Source organism: Eublepharis macularius, chromosome 12 (assembly GCF_028583425.1).
Source record: "Eublepharis macularius isolate TG4126 chromosome 12, MPM_Emac_v1.0, whole genome shotgun sequence".
NCBI lineage: Eukaryota > Metazoa > Chordata > Lepidosauria > Squamata > Eublepharidae > Eublepharis > Eublepharis macularius.
The window spans coordinates 26,578,006-26,601,815 of record NC_072801.1 but is presented as its reverse complement, the minus strand read 5'-3'; the positions used below and the strand labels follow the sequence as shown (position 1 = coordinate 26,601,815).

General features: G+C 49.2%; 1 protein-coding gene across 2 annotated transcripts in view; it reads right to left on the bottom strand.

The window, feature by feature from the left end:
* The window catches only part of RAI1 (retinoic acid induced 1), a 121,742-nt gene that overhangs the window by 4,402 nt on the left and 93,530 nt on the right, over window positions 1-23,810 (bottom strand). For both annotated transcript variants that reach the window (XM_054993043.1, XM_054993044.1), the window contains exons 2-4: window positions 10,130-15,824; window positions 4,400-4,493; window positions 3,214-3,263 (exon numbers count right to left, since the gene is read on the bottom strand). In XM_054993043.1, coding sequence (XP_054849018.1) covers window positions 3,214-3,263; window positions 4,400-4,493; window positions 10,130-15,808 — 5,823 coding nt within the window. In that variant the 5' untranslated portion in view covers window positions 15,809-15,824. The remainder of the gene's footprint in view (window positions 1-3,213; window positions 3,264-4,399; window positions 4,494-10,129; window positions 15,825-23,810) is intronic.

Below are 23,810 nucleotides of genomic sequence, written 5' to 3'. Positions count from 1 at the left end.
TGGTTAGTCTTAAAGGTGCTACTGGACTCTTTTCGATTTTGCTAATACATCAAGGCCATTATGTTGGGGGTGTTCAACACACTGTTCTATTGTTCCTTCTCCAGGAGGTTATAAAGATAGATATCTGTTTTGGTGCTATATTTAGAAAGTATGACTAAGAACTGGGTTCGAATCCTCATTGGGTTGTGAAATTTACTGGGTGAACAGTTAACCTTCCACACCCCAGCACTAAAGCCTCGATCCACAGTGGGTCTTGCTGAGCATAACAGGTTTTAACACCTGATTTACAAGTCTGGGGATTGGGTCACGGATGCTCAGTCTCAGGGGGAATTTGGACCCTAGAAAAAACGATTCTGTCAGATTAGTCCGTATGAATGGTGAACCCACCCCCTTCCCCATTGCAACTTCATCTCATTGTTGAATAAGATGGGGGGGGTGGGAGGGGGGCTTGGCCAAACGATTCTCTCTCTGATCTGATCCTACTGTGCAGGGTTGTTAAGGGTCCTAAAATCATGCACATGGTAGTGCTTCCAACATGAGAAAAAAACCCTAAACATTATTATCCATATAACTATCACAGACTTAAGAAAGGCTAGAAAAGAGTCAAACCCCCAGCCAAGGAGTGCTGAAAAGGGGCAGAAGAGGGCAATTAAGACGATTAAGGGGTTGGAGTATTCTTCCTGTTAGGGACTGCTAAAGAGCCTGGGGCATTTCAGTTTAGGAGAAAGGGTGCCGACTATATAAATCCTGCAGGATCCAATGTCCTCTCCGTTTTTAGCACTGCTCAAATTCTGTTTTTAGGGATTTATGTATTTTTTAAAAGAGCATTCTTTTAAGGGTTTTTTGGATTAAATCCATGTTTTTGTGCCAGGTCTTTAAAATGAATTGTCAGTTCTAGGGGTGGGAGAGGGGCGAAAAGATGTGCAGACTGTGAAAGAGATAGGTAGTTTCGGCCTGTAATAAGTGCCATGGGTGGGGTGGGGTGGGGGGGTTAAAGAGGCTTCCTGTGCTGGCCTGCCAGAGATCCTTCCCTCGGCAACCTGGCCTACTGACGAGGTTATTTCTCTCTGTCGCTGAGGAATGTCTATCAATCTGCTCCTCTGACTCCATCTGGACCCCTCCGCCTCCTGCGTCTGCTTTAAATTGCCAATAACCAGGTGCAACTGTTGGTGTGTGTGGGGGGAGGCAGGAAGTGCTGGCTGTGGTGATTGAATTATATGGCTGCCCTGGTCAGCGGTTACTAAGGCAAGACAAAGGCTTTTGGTCTCCAGTCCGTCTCTTGTTTCTTCGAGGTGGTGGGGAGAGGAGAGGAGGGCCTACGTGGCAGTCATCTCTTAGCAGCAGTTACAGAAATTGCCTGCTGAAGGCCTTCGCTAGGGCAAATGGGAGTTTAGCAACCCTGCCCGAGGATGAAATGGTGTCCTGGGGGCTCCAGGAAGACCAAAATGTTTTGGGCAGCAATGTGCAAAAGTTTGGAGCTTGACTAAATTTGCGCTTGTCAATTCTGGGTTGGAAAATTCCTGGAGATTTGGGGGGTGGAGCCTGGGAAGGGTGGAGTTTGGGGAGGGAGCTCAACAGGGGTGTGATACCATAGTGTTGCCAACCTCCAGGTAGAGGCTGGAGTTCTCCTGGAATTACAACTGCAGACTTCAGAGATCAGTTTCCCTGGAAGAAATGGCAGCTGTAGAGGATGGACTCCAAGGCCTTCCTCCCCTCCCCAAATGTCACCCTCCCCAGGCTCTACCCCCGTATCTCCAGGAATTTCCTAGCCTGGAGTTAGCAAGCCTACGTGATCTGAAGCTGCCATTTTCTCCAGAAGAATTGATCACTACAGTCTGGAGAGCCAGGGCTTTTTTTCAGCTGGAACACAGTGGAATGGAGTTCTGGAACCTCTTGAAAATGGTCACATGGCTGGTGGCCCCGCTCCCTGATCTCCAGACAGAGGGGAGTTTAGATTGCCCTCCGCGCGGTGCTTTGCTAGTTCACAACAGCCATGTGACCATTTTCCCCAAGGGCAACCCACTGAGTTCCACCATCTCTTTTCCCAGAAAAAAAGCCCTGTGGAGAGCAATTGTAACTCTGGTAGAACCCCAGCCCCTACCTGGAGTTTACTGAACAACTGGACAAAATTTGGAGGCAGACTATGGCCTCGGGCACAGGAGGTAGGGTAATAGTCTGGCCCTCAAGCGCCTAGGCTCTCTCATTGCCCCACATTGTGCTTTTGAGCATGTGCAAAGCACCTTTGCCCTGAAAAGAATATGCTTTTGATTTAAAAAGAACATAATAGCAGTGGTTCCCCGCCTTCTGCCTGGAAGTAGCTTTTTAAAAAAAATCCATGGAAGGCTAGAGAGGCTTTGAGTGGATACAAAGAGGCTTGGGTTATTTTTTCTTAGTTTTCCATCTTTGCATTTAGGTCAGGAGGCTACAATTATGGCCAGTTCACTAAAGTTCTGGCCAGAGGGCATCCCTGATAGAGAAGACAGCATTTGTTGGATGGACAGTTGCACTAAAGAGTTGCTGATAAGAGTGTGAAGAATCAGTTCCGCGCTGAAGCTGCCCAAATCTTGTGCAAATAAATCTGAATTTTGCATAAATGATGTACATTTGACTGTTTTAGCTTGTCTCCACAGCTTTTTATGCCAGTCACACAGAAGAGCAAAGAGCAATTCTCTGAATGCCTTTTTGCATCCTTCTGAATCTTGGAATTTCAGCACCCATTGCCTATATTGCTTTTAAGCCTATTTTTGAAGTCTTAAGGACTAGAAACGTGGAAGAAAAAAAAAACACATGCTTTTAAAGCTGCTGAATTCTGCACTCCATGATTTTATTTTGTAAGCCACCACAGGCAAGTTCCCTGGAGAGGCAGCATAAACACTTTTTAATCAAATAAGTAATAATTGTTTCTATATTTGTCTTCTGCTTGTAAAGAAAGAGACCAGGCACCTCCCTGGTGATGGTGTGGAAACAGAGTATATGTTTTTGCATGTACAAGATCCCAGGTTCAAATCAAGGATGTCTGACTAGAGGGGACTGGAAAGAACCTGGAAAACTACTGGGCAGGCAGAGCAGGCAGTTACAGGGTAGATGGTTTGGTGTACTGACTCCTATAAAAATCACAGCCTTTCTGGGATCCAGAGAGGAAGGCCCCTCCAAGTCAAAGGGATCTCTGTGTCCCTACAGACTCGGCCAAAGAGAAAGGGTCTTTCGACCTACCTTATGTTTGGGACAGTTCAGAGAGAAGGTCTCTTCGGTTAACAAACAACCTGCAAAGGGAGCAGAGGAGCTGAATGAATCGTCCCACCATCCTTTTTGTGCCGCTTCATCTGTTCTGTTGTGGGCACCAGATGCCCCGTCCAGGATCCCTCCCCCCCCTTCTTTGTCCTCCCTTTCTGCCTCTTCTCAAATTCCTTCTTGTGCATAGGCCTTCTGCCTGGCCGCTCTGGCTGGTCAACTTCCCTGCCAGGCAACACCCTCAACACCATCCTTTCAAGCAAAATAAAAGGATTAAGCGCTGGGCGGGAGGGGGGGTCCCCCTTCATCCATTGCCCTGCAACAGGCACTGTTAGGGGCACAGCGACGGGGATCAGTGGTCACATTCTCTCTGCTTCGAAAGCAAGACTGCTGACCAGATGCAAGGCAGATGCCTGGTCTTGAAGCGGTCGATTAGGACCAATAACTGGGCTCCGTTCCAGTCTAAGTGGAGTGGGTCAAAGCGATGGTACTACCAATGTTCTCTCTTTTTTTAAAGCGTTCTTATATTTTAAGAGGAGAGAGATGGATAATAATAGAGTAGGGAAGAGATTGGGGGGGAGGGGGGGAAACAGAGAAAGGTGAATGTTTGTGGTAACAAAATTAAAAGAGGGCTACATGGTGCGAGTTGGACCCTGAGCCTGTAAAAACGGCAATTGTAGAGGCTGAAGATGGATTTTGGCAAATACTACTCGACGGTCTACAATTAGAAAAGCTGCGTTGGTGGACATGCCCTCTTCCAAAGAATTACTAAAAGAATAGGAAATACCCTCTTCACTGTTACACCAGTTGGTCAAACATTTCCAACGCTCTCCCCCACCAATACAGACTAAGAGGGGATTTGTCTTGCAATCCTAAAAGTCGAACTTTTACAGAACTAACTTGCTGAAGACAGAGGATAGGATCCTGCTGGCTTTTCTGCTCAATCTTGCCTGTTTCCCCTCCTTATTGTAGCCCCCTGTAGCATTTATTCACGAGTTCCATAATTCCCAGCATATCCTTTTCTGTGGTCAACAGGGGCACCTCCTCCCACTCCCACCAGAAGCTAAACTGGTAGGTTCCAACCCAGAGTATCATGTCCTTCCCTCCACCCCATGATCCAAACCCTCATACAAGCCGTTCCCCTGAACAGGGTGATGGTGTCTTTTACCTGTATCGATGGCACACGTGTAATGAAAAGTTTGGGCACAGCCCTTATGGCAACAGCCAATAGTCGCTCCCACTTGCTGACAAATGGAACATCTCTGCCGTTGTCAGGGAGGAAAAAGAGAAGAGAGAGCGAGCCCCATGAGAACTAGCAACATACGCATTTGCTTTTGCCAAGGTGTCTCTTTCTTGGCAACCTCCATGTGGTGGGAAAGTTTGGATGTATTCAATGGTTGCTTGGGAAGGGGGAGGAGGTTAGTACCCTGCTGCAGACAGTAGTTTGGACTCTGAAAATGTTTCATTCCCCTCCACCGATTGTCAACATTATACTCAAGATTTATAATAATGGCAGCATGACCTCGAAGTAAAGGTCTCACAGTTGTAGAGTACATGAGCAAGAAATTATGTGCAAAACTGAAATAAGAAGTAACAGACTTTGATGGATTTTAACGGTCTTTCATGACTTTTGACAAAAAATTCCTTCCAAGTAAAGGTGTGGGCTATTTTGCAAATAAAATTTGGTAAGGGCTACTAGTGTGCCTGCAGTTGCTGGAAAAACAGACTAGAAGGAACTTCAAGACAGGAATAGCTTTTGGAGAATTATGTCTAAGGGAGAGGTTGACAGATTATAGGCTGGAGGCCACATCCTCATCAACCTCAGTTGAGCTTTATCGTCTGGACTGCAGAAAAATAGTTAAATGGCTCAAGGGCCATTGAGAACTGAGGAATGGGGAACGGGGTCACATCTGGTTCTCTGCCTAGGTTCCAAGGGCTCCCATATGGATGCCAGCTCTCACTTCTTCCAGAGCCAGTAGCACTGGTGCTAGAAATAGCCAAAGTGGGCATTCAAATCAGAACCCTCAGATGTGGGCTTTAGGCAAAGAACACTTGCCCACCTCTGCTTTAGCGTCTCTCTGCACGAGCCATCTTACACAGGGACGCTCAAGTGTAGGGAGATGCAACGTTAGCCGGGAAGTGTAGTTAAAAAGACAAGAGCTGACAGCGCTGTCAATTTCACCTCTCTACAGGAGGGTAGTTTAAAAAGACAGAGCTGGCAGAGATCACTCTCAGAGGGTTTATTAATTTCATGTTCACCTCTCCTTTGGAGAGCTCTGAGGAGCAATCTCCGTGGAGACTGCTTTTTAAACTATGCTTCCCGGCTAACATTGTGACTCCCTACACTTGAGAGACCCTGTGTGAGATGTCTCATATAGAGTCTCTGCTTAGCCATCGACTGATGACCAAACGGGTTATTACTTGGAATAGCACCTAAATATGAAGCACAAAGCGATCATAAATGAGAGCAAAGCCAAAACAATTCCCATTCGTTTCTGTTCAGTTTCCTGTCTCACTTTTTTTTTAATGCTCCCCACAATAATATGTTGTTTCGATGCTGCTTGGCAACCTTAATTCCCTCTGCTGCTTCTTGGCACCATGTTTCTTCTTCGTCCTCACTGTCCTTGCCCTCTCTGCTCTTTAATCTGATTGGATACCACTGACAAAAAGCGCTTTGGTGGAGGCTGTCACAACTAAACCTCTGATGCGATGCTGTCATGCCAAACTCGTAAACAAAATTTATGTGGGCTTCTGCAACCAATGGAAGGAAAAAATGGCACCAAGAAACAGCAACAGATAAAAGAATGGCAAAAAGTTCAGGCGTATCAAGATTACCAAAAATAATCAAATGGCTGGAAGTTCTGGATAAAAAGGACACCTCATTAACCTTTGGGATTCACTGCCCCAATGTTTATTGGACGTTTCTGAAAAGGCTTCATCAAATGTCATAGTGCAGGACAACAGCTATTAGTTTAGTCATGTTAACAAAAAGGAACCTCCACCTAGAGGCACTATATCTTTTGAGTACCGAGTGCTAAAGATATACAGTGTCTGCTTATGACTTTTCAAAGCTTCCATTTTTGACTGGACACAGAACACCCTACTCACAGTCAGTTAGCCTAGACTGCTGAATGGTAAATTGGCTAATAAGCCACCCCTGGAGAGCGTTACATGTGCCAGGTGTCAACACACTGGGAACCCTTGAGAGGGATTCATCTCAACTGGTTTAAAGCCAAATGAAAGTCCCTGAGGGCTCAGTCCAGGCATGCCATCATGTCCCTGAGTACTAATTTAAAGGGACCCTTCCTTATTATGTACCTCAACCACTTTCTGATTTATACAGGATGTGGACTGCAGGTAAATCTCTAGCCCACGCAAGTGTTCCATGTATGTCTGGCTCACAGTTTACATGCATTTGCCCAAGTTTTGAGACTGGCTTGCAGCGCTCTGTCCCACATGTCCTGCATTGACCAAAGTAGGATTGCCAGATATTCACGGCAGGATCTTTGGGGTTGTGGTACAGAGATTATGGAATTCTCTCACTTGGAAGCCTTGCCACACCTTCTTGCTCTTCGCCTTCCACAATGCTTATTCCGGAGAGCGCTTGGTATTTCCTGTCCCTCACTACATACTTTTTAAAAATCTGCTGGTCTGATTATATTAAGAACATCAGAAGAGCCCTGCTGGATCACACCAGTGGTCCATCTAGTCCATCATCCTGTCTCACACAGTGGCCAATGAGTTGCCCTGGAGGACAAGTCACAACAGTCAAAGTCTTCCCTGATGCTGCCTCCTGGTGCTATTTTGAAGTTTGCTGCCTCTGTATATGGAGGGTCTCTTTTGTCACCATGGCTAGTAGCCATTGATGGATCTTTTCTCCTTGAATCCATTTAGCTGTCTATGCTTGTTGCCACCACCACTGGCAATAAGAAGATGTCTTTCTTTGTGTCTGTCTTTGACTAATTGGATGGATTCTCGTATCGGTTTTAAATAGATAGCTAATTTACATCTTCCACTGTCCTGTTCCTGTTTTTCATAGCTCTTCCACTGCAATTTTAACTCTGCTGTTTTAGACTGATGCACTTTAAACTCATTTCAGAAGCTGCCTCCAATGCCATTTTAATGGTAGAAAGGTAGAATATACATTTCCTAACTATTTCCTGCCAGCATTCTGTGCGACACACATCTGGGGTGGGTGGGTGTATGGGACGTTTGCACACAGAAGGGCTTTGCATGCATCCTGCATCCCATGTCCTAGATAAATCAGGTCCCACTCCAGGTAGGCAAGTATCACGTTGAGTGATTCCGCACACGTTGGATAATGCACTTCCAATCCTCTTTATTTGGAACGGATTTTTTTGTGTGCGGAACAAAAAATCCACCTCAAATGATTAATAAAATGCATTGAAAGTGCATTATCCAACGTGTGCGGAATCAGCCTTTGTCTGACCCTGATGCAGAGGTCCTTATCCAGCATTTCCTTCCTTTGCCTGTGTCTGCTGAAGCAGAGGAGAATCCTCTCAAGAAAAGGTTCTGTCAAAGCCTTCGATGTTGTGTGCATGGAGGATGTGGAAAGCACATCTGTTTGCATCTCCAAGGTAATAGGCGGACAAAGCTAGAGCAGAAAGCCCTTCACTTTTTTCAATGCAAACTATAGTTCTATTAAATATAAGTTACTGATCAGACCTTGGCTGCTTTCCAATTGCCTTCCTTTTCAACTTAAAAAAAATCACTTGCCCTTGCCCAAGTGATATGCAAACTTTCAGCACACCAACTGGTGAGCAAGACCCTTGAGCTTCTGCTGGGGGATAATTCTTAATTCCCCTATTGCCAGATTTCCCTGCTCTTGCTGCACAACTGTATCATTACCACACCTGTGAAAGTTTGCTTTTTTGCTGCAGCTGTGATTCTCAGGAAGTAAGGAGGGGGTAGAATCCTCAATCTTCTAGGAGTATTTTTGGGGGTTAAGGTGCGAGTGGGAGCCAGGGAATAGAGACTCACAAATGGATTAAACGGAATGTGGGCTGCAGGGCAACAGCATGGGTCCTGGGCTATTTTGGATCAGTGCATGCACAGGCAATCTTGGCTACGTGATCCCTGGAAGGCCTTGCCCCTGTGCAGCAGGGATGATTGCAGCCTGCTCTTTCTGAGTGCTGGCAACATGGCACTTGGACAGTGGAGTGAGTGGCACTAGCTCCCCTTGGCTAAATAGGGCACCAAGCTATGCATCACGAGGGACACACAGCTGCCACAGAAAGAGGTAGCCCTGTGTTACCTCCCCACATTTCCCTGGTAAAAAGAAGGCCTGGGCAGATGAGTGAAAAGCAACGGAGGTTAGGACCAGCTAGTGTTCTCTTGTCTCCTCTCACCACCTTGTGACAGTGAGGTAGAGTTCCCAACTGGCTGGGCAAATGCTGTGAGATCTGTGGGGCAGTGCCTGAGGGGGACAGAGTTTGGAGAAGATGTGATGTTACTTCTGGGCGGTTTTTTAGGATGCCTCCCCTAGTCCCTATGGTCTTTACCACAAAGACTAAGTGAACTTTCTAGAGCATCACTACATGGAAACCATTTTTTCTCCCGCTTCTTGATTCCTTGGGGACAAGAAATTGAGGCTAGGGGCTGGTAAATCCCTTGCCCAGGCAGTTAAATGTGAGGCAGTCCACCAGACAGCCCTTAAAAACTTTTAATGTTTCACAAGATGGGTGGGAGGGAAAAACACAAAAGAATTGAGGATACTCCTAGTCAGTGGACAGCTGTTGATAGAGATGAGAAGGGAGGTGGCGGACAGCCTTGGCCAATGGTGTGCCAAACTTAGGCATCGCTGGGTATGCATGGCTGCCATGGAGCCACTGAAAGCATAGGACAGGACATCACTAGGCCCAGAGTTTCTCTGCTCCAGCTCTGCTTATGAGCTGCAGCTTGAGAGGGGTGGGGGCAACTCAGAGCACAGGGCTTTCCCCTTGCATGCCTTCTTTTGCTAAGTGTGAGGCTAATGCACTCAGTGGCAGCCACGCACTCTTCTGAACATCTAGCTGTGTATGGAAAGTCAGGAATGGGTGGATGGTGCTCGCAGCCAATTTTCAGAATCTTGATTTCCCCAGCAGAAAAATATTGCACCAAGAAGCTTCTCTTTCATACAGTTAACTGACAGAATTCACTTCTGCGATATATATGGTGATGGCTTACTAGCTTATGTGACTTTTAAAAAACAAATCCAAGAAGCACCAGCTTTCCAGTTAGCTGTGGCAGTTAAATGGAACTTCCATGTACAAAGGCAGTATACCTCAAAATACCAGATGCCTGGAGCTGACAACAGAGGAAGGCACCATCATTTTGATGATTTGCTTGTAAGTCTCCAAGAGCTTTTGTTAGTTGATGTTGGAATGCTGGATTAGATGGACTTCTGACAGGTTCCCCCCAAATGACTGCCTCATAACCACGGGTGAACTGAAATTTATTTCTAGTGCCCAGCAGGGAAAGCCTCTACTACACTTACTCACTAAAGTAATATATTGTAACAAAAAACACCATAGAAGCAGGAGGCAGAGAGTATCTTTTTCAAAATGGCACCAAGGAGCATCAGGAGCTGAGATGTCAAGGCAAAGGCTTTACTGCAAACATACACCCGCACCACCAGCTGCAAAATCTTCTCCCCATGAAGCAGCTACAAAAAGGATACGCTTGAGCTTTCAGGAAGCTAGAACGTTTAGAACTTTTGCTGGATGCTAGAAACCACGGTTGGCTACCAAGCCCAGGTGGAAATTTGCAGCTCCCTCTCAGCCCTGCCCTACCCCCCAAAATCATGGTTTGGCCTGCTCCTTTTGGCTTATGAGAATCCATCTATGCGGTTTTGGTGGGCTACAGCAAACAGACCTTACGCTAAAGGAGAGGCTCTTACCACATCGGCAGCCATCTTTATTGCCTCCTGCAGTCCATAGAGCTTCCCTGCCACCAGGTAAACCCCAGCTGTCCATATCGCGCAGGCCTCATGGACCCAGTGCTCTTGCGTGTCTCCGACCGGCTCTGGAGGCGGCGACTCAGCTTTGCCACATTCGTGCCTCCTTGGCTTCTCGGCGGCTGCCGCTGCCTCCTCTCCCTCTGTCCTCTCATCGCAGCAGTAACAGCTTTGTAGTTTCCTAAACATCCCCCTCGAACTGGAGCGGAGAGCGCTTTGTTTCGCTGAGTCAGCGCCACTGTCCAACCTTGGCGGCTTTCCACCGACAGTACTAGTTGCACAATTATTATCTGTCGCTTTGAGCAGTCGATCTGCCAGAGAGGGAGAAGGAGGCGCTTCGCCCAGCCCCTCCACTTTGATTTTTTCTTTCAGCCTTGACTTCTTTTTTGGCAAGCAGTCCTCAGGATAATACGGCCCACAGAGATCCCCCTGGTCTTTATAATTGGCCGGGTTCCGGCACAGGCAGCAGACCAAGCAGGTGGCGTTGAGGGTCTTGGATACCACTGGGCCGAGGTGCATGGTGGATGACAGAGGTAGGGTTGCCCGGGGCTGCAGGGAGGCAGTCCCAAAAATTCTGCTCTGGGTGGGTGAAGAACGTTGCTCGTTGTGGAGCTTGGCCTCTTCAGCCAGGCAGTTGACAACAGTGCAGGTGGTGACAAACTCATCCTGCTTCTCGACCCGGACGTAAGGGGAGAAAGGGGGTGCCCGGCTGTCTGCCCGCAACCGCTTGCACGACACATACTTGAGCCGGATTTCCGGCTCAGCGGGGCTCAGCAGAGGCGTCTGCTGCTGGTGCCGCCTCTTGGCCCGACTCTTACACCTCGACTGCACACTTTTGGCCTTCCGGCGGCTGAGGCGTTTCCTTTGTCTCTTCGTGTAGCCGTTGTAGTTGGAGTGGTTGGCGCGTTGCTTCTGCGCCCGGGTTTGGGCCTGGGAGACTCTGCCTTCTGAGCTCTCAGCGTTGCTGAAGCCTTTGTCCTCGGCCTTGGGCTTCTTCCCCTCTCTTTGTCTTTCTTCCACTTTCCCCCCTGAAGCTGCTGCCGCCACCGCCTTCTCTCTGGACACCAGAAGCAGAGCAGGGCTCAGGTGAGGGCACTTGTCCAAGCTATTTTTGGCTGCTCGGAAGGCCGAGGCTTTCCCTTTTCTGTTCCTTTTCTTGGGCAGCAGGCTGGTGCCGCTTGCAGCCATGCTGTCGCTGCTGTGCTGCAGCGTCTCGGGAGATGAATAGGCCTCACCCTTGAAACAGTTGGAGGACAGTTTCTTACTGTTCATTAGTTTCCCTCTGAAGGATCTGTTGTTCGGGTTTCTGCATAATTGCTCGGCTGCTGGAGCGGCGGGAGCCTTTTGTGACACGGCCTGGTTTAATGGTCTGGCTTCCCCCACTGCTGGGGTTACGCTTGCATTCTTTGAGGCCTGCTCCCTCTCCGGTAGGGAAGGGCTCAGAGGATTACTGTGCGAGGTGGCGGTGGCTGCAATGGCAGCCGAAACAGCAGCAGTGGCGGTTTTGCAGGCGAACTTTTTCAAATTGGGTGAGGTTATCTTCTGGACAATGGCCTCCAGCTTCAGGCCTCTGCCTTTCCTTGGGGGCAGAACTTTTGTCTTGATAGCTCCCTGGAAGGCAGCCCGGGAGGTGATTTTTATGCAGACCGCGGGGTTTTCTTTAGCCGGAGGGGACTTCATCAGTGCTTCGCAGGAATTCTTGGGAGCCTCTCTTGCTTTTGCTTTTGGGGCCGAGGGCAGCCTCTTGAACAATCCAGGATCAGCTTCAGCCTTTTCATCTTTCCCGTTGCCACTCTGACTGCTGCTCCTCAAAACCAAGTTCCTCTTTTTGGCAGGAACTGGAGGGATGAAGGTGGATTTCCTTTTCAAGGTGTGAAGTGGCCGCTCGGACAATTTGGTGCTTATTCCAGGCCTGGTTTTAGAGAGTTTCATTCTCTTGCCCAGTTTGCTTTCCTTCTGAGGCTGGCTTTGGGGACTGATCTTGAAGGGGCTGGGCAGGTGGTTGTTGGGATGCAGCTTCTTGGTGGGCTTCCCATTCTTGAACCCTGCATCGATGGTGCTTTTCTCTCTCCTCCGCTTGGTGCAGAACACCTCCTGAGTCCGGGTGCGAGAGCGGAGAATCATGGACTGTTGATCTTTTGCTTCCATCTCTTGCAAATCCATTTCTTTGGCCCTCTGACCAGTCAGGTCTTCGTTTTGCAACATATCAGGGACCAGCTGAGGGGCTGGATCACTTGGCTTTGGAGAAGGCTTCCCGTTGGCCTTCCTGGCTTTGAAAGCAGCTCTTGGTTTCAGAGCATAGGCAGGCTTCTTGCCCAGCTTTTCTTGAAGGGATGAGGCCTTGGAGCCTTCCAGAGGATCGGGCATCCTGGGCTCAGTCAAAGCAGTGAAAGAGCGAGTACACATCCGAACTGGCAAGCCCTCTGCTGGAAACCTAGGGGTCTGGCCATGGGCATTCTTACTTGGCATTTCAATGAGATTGTTTGGCCCTGTGCATGTGTTTGCCACCATGCCAGCAGCCTGGGTGGCTGTACACGGGCTTGCCATGGGCTTCTCCAATTCTTCTCCCCCTGACAACCTGCTGAGGACTTTCTTGCTCCGAAGACTTTTGCCCATAGAAGTTGGTTCTGATACGCTGAGAGCCATTTCTGGTGGAATCTGTTTCTTCATTGGCAAGGCAGCTGGAGTTTCTGTCTTTTTAAGAAGCATCTCTTCACCTCCCGCTGCCTCCTCTTCCGGCTTCAAGTGATGCAGAGAAGATTCAAACCAACTTTTCACTTTTGTTTCGGTGCCAACTGTTGGACCTAAAAGGATGACGGACTGATCTAACAAGTGAGAGGAGGGAGCTGTGTTCTCCTTCTCAACCGCATTTGCCGATTCTTCTGCCGAACCAGGAGTTTCTTGGAGGGAGAGGGCTGGGGCATTCTCGGCAGGCTTGGGTGTGAACGCATCGTAGGTCATAGACTTTTGCTCAGAACCAGCTAGATCACACAGAGAGGAATACTCTTCTGGTTCCAAATCAGATTCTTTCAGGTCTGGAGAGGACATCATTGGGAGTTCGCTGAAGTCTCCTCCCGAACAGGAGTGCCTGGTTGTATCCTCGAGCCAATGTTCATTGTCTGCTCTAGTGGCCTCATCATACGTTAGGTTCTCACCCTTGTCGGCTTGCTGCTGACTGAATTTTGCAGCTTGCTCGGTCTCAGCTGGTTGTTCACTGTTGCAAAGGCTGAGGCAACATGCATTTTTTTTCTCCTCGCCACTCTCGCTCAGTTTGCCAGAAAACAAACTCTTGGAAAGATCTGATGTTTGAAGGCTTGACCCGAGCTCTTTCCATGTGTCGCTGAGGTTCTCATCAGGCCAGTCAAAATTCTCCATAGCGCTTTCAGACCCCACGGAATTGGCTGTGGCATTTGAGTAGCAGCTAAAGTTTGTGGCGTCAGAGCTTGAGGTGGCTGTTGAGATGTTGGGTTTGGTGGGGTATCCTACTGAACTAGTTGTTTTTGTGGAATTCTTGGTGTCTGCTGCTGTAAACACCACCTGCGAGTTGTCGTAAACCTCCTTGGTGAAGTTCTTTTGGTTATTCCCTCCTAAGTTTTTGTCTAACTTCAGAGGTTCTGCAAGGGCACTGGAGTCCCTTTGGTTGGACCATGGGCTCTTGACCACCGAGTCCAGGCAGGTTCTGTGATTCTCCAAGTGGAAGGGCGATTTGTCAGGGTCTTTGCTTGGCACAGGAGAATTGGTCCAGCCTTTGTCTGCTTTCTCATTGATAGCATCTTGCAAACCAATGATTTCGGATGCAAGCTCCTCTTGAGAAAGGGCACTGAGGAGCAGTCTGGGACAGTCCCTCTCGCCGGCAACAAACTTGGTAAAGGTTTCCAGCGGCAGGTTGGTGTGGATGCTTTGGAAGGAATCGTCTGACTTGGTTGACATGTCATCTGGAGATGTCACTGAGCACGTAGAAACAGATTCAGGCTTCGTTTTGGAGTTACTGTTGATGCGGGCTGGGCTGCGGCTTTGATTACAATACAGGAAGCCCCTTTCCAGTTGGTCTTCAGACCCACTAAGGTAATCAGCCTCCTGGTTTTCGGCGTGGACAGACTGCGGGGTGCTGAGGGGGTCTGAGAGAGGAGTCCCTGCTTGCTCAGCAGAGTAGCTGTTACCCTCGGGGCTGCAATGCTGGCTTTTGAGCTGTTCGGGGGTCCTAGGTGAATTTTTGAGACCTTTCTTCTGGGCCATCCCTGCGGACTTGGAAAGGAGAAGCTGCTGGACAGTGTTGGAAATGTTCTCGACTTGAGAGGTGAGCGCAGTCAGGCTTTGAAGACTCAAATCTGATAGAAGGTTCTCAGGGATCTTCTCCTTCTGCAAATTCTTGCAGTTCCCAGTGGGTTGAGTGTCTGGGCTTGCCCCGTCTGTCGGTGAAGGGTTCAGCAAAGGCATGAAGTGGCTGTGGTCAGCAAGACTGGCTGGGAATGCACCCGTACTCAGCGACTGTTGGCTGTATTGGAAGTTCTCCAAGTTAGGCATTAATGGGGAAGGGGTTGAACTATACGATGGGGACCGACCAACTGAACGAGCTGGGGAATGGCTGGAATTGGGGCTGAAAGTTTGATAATACTGGTCTGGCGTCCTCACTGGAGCATCAGCTTGGCAGTAGCTCTGACCTGGCTGGTTATAATGTTGGTACTTGGCTAGGCTTTGATAGTGAAGTGCTTCCTGCGCATGGTGCCTTCCTGACATGGCCTGCTGCTGCTGCTGCTGCTGTTGTTGCTGCTGCTGGTCATAGGTGATACGGTTTGCCTGGTAGCCATGCAGGCTCTGGACTCTTTGCCCAGTCGGCAAAGTAGCCGCATTTCCAAGAGTCCTTTCATGTGGTGGTGGCGGCGGCGGCGGTGCAGAGGGAGCATTGCAGCTCTTATAGGAATGTGTGGCTTGGCTCCCACTTTGGACAGATGAATATGTCGAGGAAGGCGGGAACGACTGGGAATGCTGAGTGAAGTGAGAGCCCTGTGGAAATGACATGGGGGAGGAGACGTCATTCTGGAGCTTCTGCCGCTGGAGCTTGGGGTACGTCAAGGTAGACTGCTGCTGCTGCTGCTGCTGCTGCGGGAGGTGCAAGGAGTGAGTTCGGAACGGGAGCTGAGGGGCTTGCTCATGGTACTGCCTGCTGCCTGAGGGCGTAGCTGTCTTTTTCATTAAGTTTTCCTCATACTTAGCCACTCCTCCTGGCAAAGGTTGTGGGGGCGGCGGCTGCTGCTGTGACCCCCAGGCCTGCAGGCTTTCCTCCCCAGAATAGCGGGCTGGGTAGGGACTGTTCTCTTGGACTGTGTAATTTGGAAAGGACGATGGCCTGCCTTGCAGCTGTTGGCCACGTAATTGCTTATTTCCCCGGTGGTACTTCTCCACGGCGCTGTTCTCACCATACCCTTGGTAAGACAGCTGCTGTTGCTGTGGTGGCGGTGGCTGGCCATAGTACTCCTTTGCCACAAGCCGCTGCCGTTCACAGTGCGGGCCTGCTTGGCTGTGATGTCTGTAATTCTCCAGGCGTGATGAATCTTGTGAAGAAGTTGGCTGGTAGTTCGGCTGGTTGCCATGGAAACCACACCTTTCGCGAAAGGACTGCATGGCTGGGCCTTGTTATCTATGGAGAGAAGCAGAAAGACAAGCCGATTCAAATGACTGGCTCTTTTTCCTCCCCACTTACATTTTCGTTGGACTGCTTTTTTCAAAAGCGAAACAAAAACGCACAGTGTGAGTGTGTTGGCTTTTTATTTTAAAAAATGAGTAAAAGGCCATTGTTGTTAAATTCAGACCTTGTATGACATTATGACTTGAAAGAAGGGAGAGAGGACAGCAACAGCATCTCCCTGTTTTCCTTGTCAACTATTTTCTGTTCGCCCAGGGTAAACATTTGCAATCCCGAAGCTTGTAGGGAGCAAATGAGACCTGGATAAGCCTGGGAGAGGAGAGATCTTGTGCTCACCGGTGCGTTCTGATCTCCTCCCTGATAACCTTCCTCTGCATATGTTCACACACCCTCCATCATTTCACAAATGAAGATGGGGACGTGCTTGCAATGTGCCAAGGATCACTTTGCAAACTCTACACCTCCCACTGGTACGCACTGTAGTTGTATCTGTTCTGCTCGCTGCATACTATGCTGTACTTTGCTATCACCTCTCCTGGACTGATTTAAAAGCCCAAAGGGTTTTGTGGTGTTGTTTTGATTCAAAAATATTTGAAAAATGCCTTTATTCTACAATATGTGACCCACAGTTCAAAATACATCTCAGTAGTTGCAGGATGAGAAACGGGAGGTTGTAGACTGCAGGGGATCTTAAATTCTTGCGTACATGCAATTTCCATGCATGCACACAAGATGCACCCACTCCCTGTATAGAGACTGAACTTCTGGAGAGGAAAACTAGTCTCTCGCATGAAAAAAAAAATCCCCCACAAGCAAAAACAAGGACAGTGATTTTACCCAGGGGTAAGAAAATCAGGGCAGTTCAAAAGTCAGTACTTGCTGACTTATTCACCACACTTCGTATCTTCCAGACTTGGGCTCTAGCTCCAGATAGGCTCTGGTGCTTTGCCCTTGGAAGCAAGTGGTGAGATAAAGAAGCACAGGGGTCAGGAATTCAGCAGCCGACATGAAAGAGGAGAGCCCAATTTCCTGTTCTCTTCAGCATCAGGGAGGCCCCGTCACCAGGCGAAATCTAAGTAGCCAGTGATCCCTGGATTTTTTCCATCTCATCTGCCAATCTTTGTCTCCTGAAAAATCACTTAGTGGAGAGATTACACTGCTACCTTCCTTTGGGATTTCTGAGTTTTATAATCCTGTTATAACGCCTGAGATCTTTTGTTTATTTGCAGATTCACAAGATGTGGCTTGGATGCTCCTTGAATCGCCTGTTTCTCTCCCCCACCTCACTGTGATATCTCCCCACTGACGTGCACTGCAATTGGTGCAGTACCATCTGGAATCTGTCTGCTCTTCGCAACAGACGTCGATTAGGGGAGCAGTGAAGAACAGCAGTGATAAAAACAGTCCTGGGCTTTGAAGCCCTCAGTTGTGCTGGGAATGGGGGGAGCACCTGTTTTCCTGTTTCCAAGGGGGGGGGGTTGTTGACAATATGCAGATTCTGGGGAAGGAAATGGGATGGGGCGGAGATGGAGCCTTGGTGCATTGCGTGGCTGAGAAGCCATTCCAGACACATCCGAGGGGAACATAAACATGTGATTTTTCTGTTTGCTTTGCCCTTTCGGCAAAGTTATGACTTCAGCAGTGGATCATTAATACCCTTAGCTATTTAATTGAAATGTGAGGCTGCAGGATACAGAGTAAGACCCTTACTATCATCTCTTATGGCTGCAAGCAGCTTTCTGGGATCTTGGGCACAGAGGAGGGTTGTCAACCTCCAGGAGAGGACTGGAGATCTCCTGGAATTCCAACTGATCTCCCGTCTACAGAACTCAGTTGCTCTGAAGACAAGGGCTACTTTAGAGGGTGGACTGTATGGCCTTATAACCCGCTGAGTTTTCTCCCCTCCCCAAATGCCGTCCTCCCCAGGACTCCGCCCCTCCATATCTCCAGGAATTTCTCCACCTTTATTGAGCAACTTTAGTCCAGAGAGATCTTTCTCAGCTTTAGCCCTTGGAGATGCTGTGGACGGAATGTGGGACCTTCTGCTTGTAAAGCAGGTGCTCAGTCCCTGAGCTCTGGCCCCTTCCCTAATCTGGTCCTGCTTCAGAACAACAATTGCTTATTTCACTATGATTTTCACAATTTTACAAGACCCAGATGCACACACAGTGATTCTATTTAATGCTTGCTGGTTAAATAGATGCATTTTTCTATAGATTACATTGCATTTCTTGTCTACATGCATGCACTGATCTTAGTGGCAGTGGTGTCTCAAGGGATGGTGTGACTCCTCTGGAGGAAGTACATCTGGCTGGATTAGGACATGCACAGACACTGAAGACTGTGCTAAAGATTCGAGGCTGGATGGTGGAAATATCCACTCATGCATGAACAATGTACTTCCATGTTCTTAAAAGCGCCAGCGTAGTGCAGTGGTCACAAGTGTCAGGCAGGCTAGGGTCTGGGAGACCCGGGTTCAAATCCCCACCCTGCCATGGAAGTTCACTTTGGGCCAGTCACACACATTCTGCCTCACCTTACTTCACAGGGTTGTTGTGAGCATAAAATGGAGAAGCGGAGAATCTTGTAAGCCACTTTGGGTCCCCACCTGGGCAGAAAAAGTGGGGTACAAACGAAGCAAATAAAGAAATGATCATCTCCATGCCAATGGAACACTAGCTCTGCAGGGGGAAGGATTTGACACCCTCTCTTGGTTGGCTGGATCTCTGATTGCATAGAGGTTTAAAGCACAGTGGGTGCATTCCAAAATGTGATCCTCCCACCTGCAGTGCAGCGTATTCTGCTGCCTGTCTTGCCTGCATGTATGAAGCAAGCCCCAACGGCACACATTCTGCATGACAACACAACTTGCTGCAGCAGCGGAACTGCTGACTTCCCCAGACAGTGAAAGTTTTCTCAGGGAAGGCTGTTTCAAGTGGGTAGCTGGGTTGGTTTGCAGCAGAAGAACAAGATTCAAGAGCTCCCTCGCCGCCACCGCACCCCCCACCCCGCATTTGCCACCAACGCCATTTTGATGGGAGCCGTGAAAGTTGCGAAACTTTTGCAGCGCCTCTTTGAGAGGAAGCCTCCCTCCGCCTTTCATCTGCCTGGCTTGTATATCTGCGCAAATTACGTCCCTGCCTTTATGAGTCCCAGATTGCTTTCGTTTCATGCTGCGTATCCTGTGGAGATCATTAGCGTTTCTGCGCCTCGTGCTTGCTTATTTATTTATTTGCAAAAAAAAAACAGAGGGGGAAAAAAAGAAAGCAGAAAAACATGTGCTGGAAAAAAACAACAATGGATATAAATAACACATTTCTTGTGGCAAGACTTCTAGTCAAGTGGGATCCAGTCCATGAAACCATGTATCCATGTGTTCATCTTTCAAGTGCCCTTGGACTCTGACAGATGAACTCCACTGCCCCTCTGGAATTATTCATATAAACAACAGGCCAAATTAGCCTGGATAGTCTTGCCTTTCCTTGTAGCCACATCCCTTTTCCTCTTCTGCTTCTCCCCTTTCCAGCTCCCCCCCCCCCATGCATTTTAAGTCTGCTCTCCTGCATTACAGTCGGATTTCCCAAAGCACACCAGCAGTTGGAATGCGGTTAAAGCATATATCTCCCTGAAAAGACAGTTCAATTAAAATACAGCAACAGCCTTGTGCTGAAGCAACCTGGCGCATGAATCGCAACCTCGCATTCCTTCCCTATTCTCCCCCCACTCCAGTTCTTATCCCAATGAAGTGGGGGGGGGAGGCAAGGGTGTTTGTGTGTGCGTGCCTGTGTGAGAGAAAATTTGCAGAACAAAGGCATGGAAATCAAAGGCTCTCAAAGCGGAGCCCCCTCGCAGAAGCGGGTTCGAGGCACGAGCACAGCTTGAGAAAATGACGCAGCGGCGCTTTGAAGGCTTGCCTTCTTTCTCTTTATAAAAAGAAATTATTATTAGTTTTCTGACTTGTAGAGCTGGAGAAGGAAGGATGGAATGGATGGAGGGGGCCTAAACTAGGGGTGGGGGAGAATCCAGTTTGTCAACAGAACCTGCATAGCTTTTCCAAGTTACCACTGTTGTGGGAGGGATTGGGCTGTCTGGAGAAAAAAGCTTCTCTTGTCTCCTGGTACATATTCAGGGGGTGATGGCAGTCCCCAGCCAATCCATTCTTCTTTTACGTTTTAAGAAGAGAAGCATTTCCAGAGCACTTGAGAGTGGACGAAATGTTGGGCAGACATGATCCGAGGGCCAAAGGTGCCGTCTTAGAATCTCCAGATGTGCAAATCTGGCATACAAAGACCTGGTGGGGGGGGGGGGCGGGGCGGGAAGCAGCCACAGGGACTGCGGTTGCTGTGCTGGGCAAGGTGGAACTGTGTCCCTCCCCCCTCCCCATGCCATTTCCCACACTAAGAATACTCTTCCCTCCTCACTGCTTCAAGCCCCTGCATGGAAAAAAGACAGGTGCAACTGAGGCAGCTATCTTTGCTACTAAGTCTTAAAGTGGTTAGAGGGGGAATGTTTTTAATGATGCAAGGGAGGGAATTAACTCGTCTTCTTCCCAAGCATTGTGGCCCTGGTTCATATTGTGCCTTCTTTAGGACTAGATAGTGCCCTGAGAGTGCCGGGGACCAAATTCTGTTATATAAAATTTGGTTCCAAGCAACCCTTAGGAGAACCTTTTAGAGTAGGTTTCAATTATGCATCCCATGCCCCTATTACACTTGACAAGACCACCTAGTGAGTCCATTGCTAAAATCCTGCACTGTAAGTCTGCCAACACCAGAACTATCTTGCCACCGACCTTCACACCAACCATTCATCTACACTGTACGGCACTTGTGGCAGTGAAGCCCTCTGAAGCCAGTGGGTCATGCTGTTTGGTACCTGCTGTTCAATAAGAGCTTTTCAGCAACTCAGGGAACCAAGCTGTGCAGAATGTCAGCAGTCCAACATCTATGGGGGAAGGGAAAGTTGTCAGTTTGGCTGGGATTACAACCTTATAAGCCCCAGGGACAACACTAACTTCTTTTGCTCCTCTCTGTCCCTGCAGCCTCTTCGAACTCCTGAAAAGATCGTTCCTAGGGTTGCAGAAGCAGTACAGAGAACAGCCACACAGGGAGCCACTGAACTGAGGAAGGGAAGGGGAGCAGATTCCACCTTCTTTGGAAGGCTGCTTCGCTGAGGAAAAGATTTGATTTCATTCTCTTGTCCTTCCTTACTCTAGGATGTGTGTTGACCAGCATGGATGTTTCTCTGCATGAATTGTGCAACCCCCAGGAGCAATCAAACCAGGGGTTGAATCAAGCTACAGAAACAAAGAGGAACATGGGAAAACAGTATCCTCTCCTACGCACAGATGGTTTAATACATGCTTGAATTTCTCTTCATTACAACTGGGGAGAAAGCATTTTGGTGGGGTCACAGTGGGGCAGATGGGACTGCTTTTGGGTGTCATCCAGTCATGGGACACCAGGTCTAGAGCATTGCAATCACTTCACTGTTTAACAGCAGGGCTATGGAGTGCAAGTTGAACTATCCACACTCAGACTCCCTGGGCTTTTCTTGCCTTGAACAACAAACTGAATAGAAATCAGACACTCTTCATACTGTGGTGTGGTTCTGCAGCGGGTTTACTCGTATTTTTGCAACTCAAGCACCTGCTGGAATCTTCATCTCAACCATCCAGTCAGTGCAAGAGTAGGCTGAGTGTCTTGTATAGTGCATGAAAAGATTTGTGGATTGGGGTGAAAGGATATGAAAGAATTATTTTACCAGGAGCAGCTCCTGGGGTGAAAGGAAGCCGGTACAGTCTGCTACAGAGTACTGGTAAGAAAGTGGCCAAAGTGATACTTGCCACCATCTGCTTTGAATCTCCTGGGAAAGACATTACCTGTAAGAAATTTGTTACCTTCACCCCTGAACAGCCACTCCTTTCCTTTTTATTAATCTCCCCACTTTCCTGACCAGCTCGTCAAGTGTCTACCCATCAAGTCAAGCTTTGGAAACATAGAGCCGGAAGGAACTCCCGAGGGTCATCTAGTCCAGCCCCATGCACGATGCAGGAAATTCTCAGCTATCTCCCCCTCCCTCACCTCCCCTAGTGACCCCTGCTCTATGCCCAGAGGAAGGGAAAAAACCTCCATGACCCCCAGTCAATCTGGCCTGGAGGAAAATTCCTTCCTGACCCCAAAGTGACAATCAGCTTTACCCTGGGCATGTAAGAAAGGGCCAAGAGAGCCTAGCCAGCTCATCCCTTCATGCCCTCCCCCTTCCAATCTGCTTACACACATATTGAGTCACAGAATCATCACTGAAGGTACGAGGAAAGGTATGAGGCTGGCTGGGTTAGCCCTGCCCCTCTTATCTGGAGGGTCTAACGGTGAGAAGGCAGGGGACTCCTCCTCCACTTATGAAGAACTAGCAACAAAGCCCATTGTGTGTGCGGGGAAATACAATGGGCTCTAGAAAGAGCAGGGCAGGTGGGCAAGGCATTGCTGCCTCCGCTATGCCCCAATCCAGTCAAGGGGAGGGCTGGGCGGCCAGGCCTGGCATTGCCCCCTCTGCCACTCCCCGATATGGGCGGGGGGAGGGCTAGATGGCCGGGCCAGGCATTGCCTCCTCCACTGCACCCCAATCTGGGCAGAGAGAGGGCAGGGCAGCCAGGCCAATCATTGCCCCCTCCCCAGTGCCCTGATCTGGGATGGGGAAGGGCAGCAGCGCCAGCTGATGGCAGCAAGGAAGGGCTGGGAGGAAGGCCCATCCCCCCTGCCCCCTCCTCGTCCCAATCGGGCTGCAGAGGGCTTGGCAGGCAGGCAGGCTGTTCCCTCCACTGGCTGATCCCGGGCCTGATTCCAGCCACTTTGGAGCCCAGGAGTGCTGCTGGGGGGGGGGGCGCTCCTGCACCCCACAGCTGCCCGATTTGGCTCCAATTCAGGCCGCTGCAAAGCCCAGGAGCTCTCCTGGGTGGGGGTGGAAAGGGCCTTGGACCACTCCTGCACCCAGCAGCTGCCTGATTCGGCCCCCATTAAGGCCGAATCAGACAGCTGCGGAGGCCAGGAGTGCTGCTGAGCGGGGGAGACAGAAAGTGCCCTGGAGTGCTCCTGCACTCTAAAGTGGGTTGAATTTGGCCTGATTTAGGCTGAAATCATTCTACTGTGGCATGCAGGAGTGTGCTGCGCCAGGAGGTACATTCCCCACCTCCCTTGTCAGCCTGGTCTCTGAGAGGATGGAGGCCAGGTCTACCTGCCCTGAAAATCTATGGCAGGTAAATCTGGGCTCCATGGGTCCTGAGGCCAGGTACATTCACCTCCCAAAAGCATGGCAAGTAGACCTAACTTACAGAGGTCAGGTCTACCTGTGTCACAAATCTATGGCAAGTACACATAGAGGCCAGGTCTACTCAACTTACAAAAGCATGGTGAGTAGACCTGGCCTCCACAAGTTCAGAGGCCAGGTCTACCCACCTTGCAAAACTATAGTTGGTAGACCGGGCCTCCAAGAGTATGGAGTCCAGGTCTATGCACCTTGCAAAGTTCTGGCAAGTAGACCTGGTCTCTGCAGGTCTTGAGGCAATGTCTACTCGCCTTGCATAGCCATGGTGCATAGACCTGAGCTCTGCAGGTCTGGAGGCCAGGTCTACCTGCCTTTCTGAGGCAGCAGAGGCTTGCTGGGACTGTGCCTGCGCCAGGATAAACCTGTGAGTCGTCTCACACTTAGGGTTTTATGTAGTAAGATGTGTATTGTTCCCCCATAGACTATAGCCCTGTTTCCACTACCCCCAAGCTTGCAGTGTTCCTTCACAGACCTTTAATTTGAAATCCTTTACGTGAAGGTGCAAAGATTGAACAGGGGGCCTGGACAAGGCAAAGCAAGCTCTCTGTAACTAAGCCACGCTTCTCTTCCCAGATAAAGGTACTTTAGAGGTGAGTTAGATCATCAGTCTATTGATGTCAGTCTAGTCTCCTCTGACTATGCTCTCCAGGATCTCAG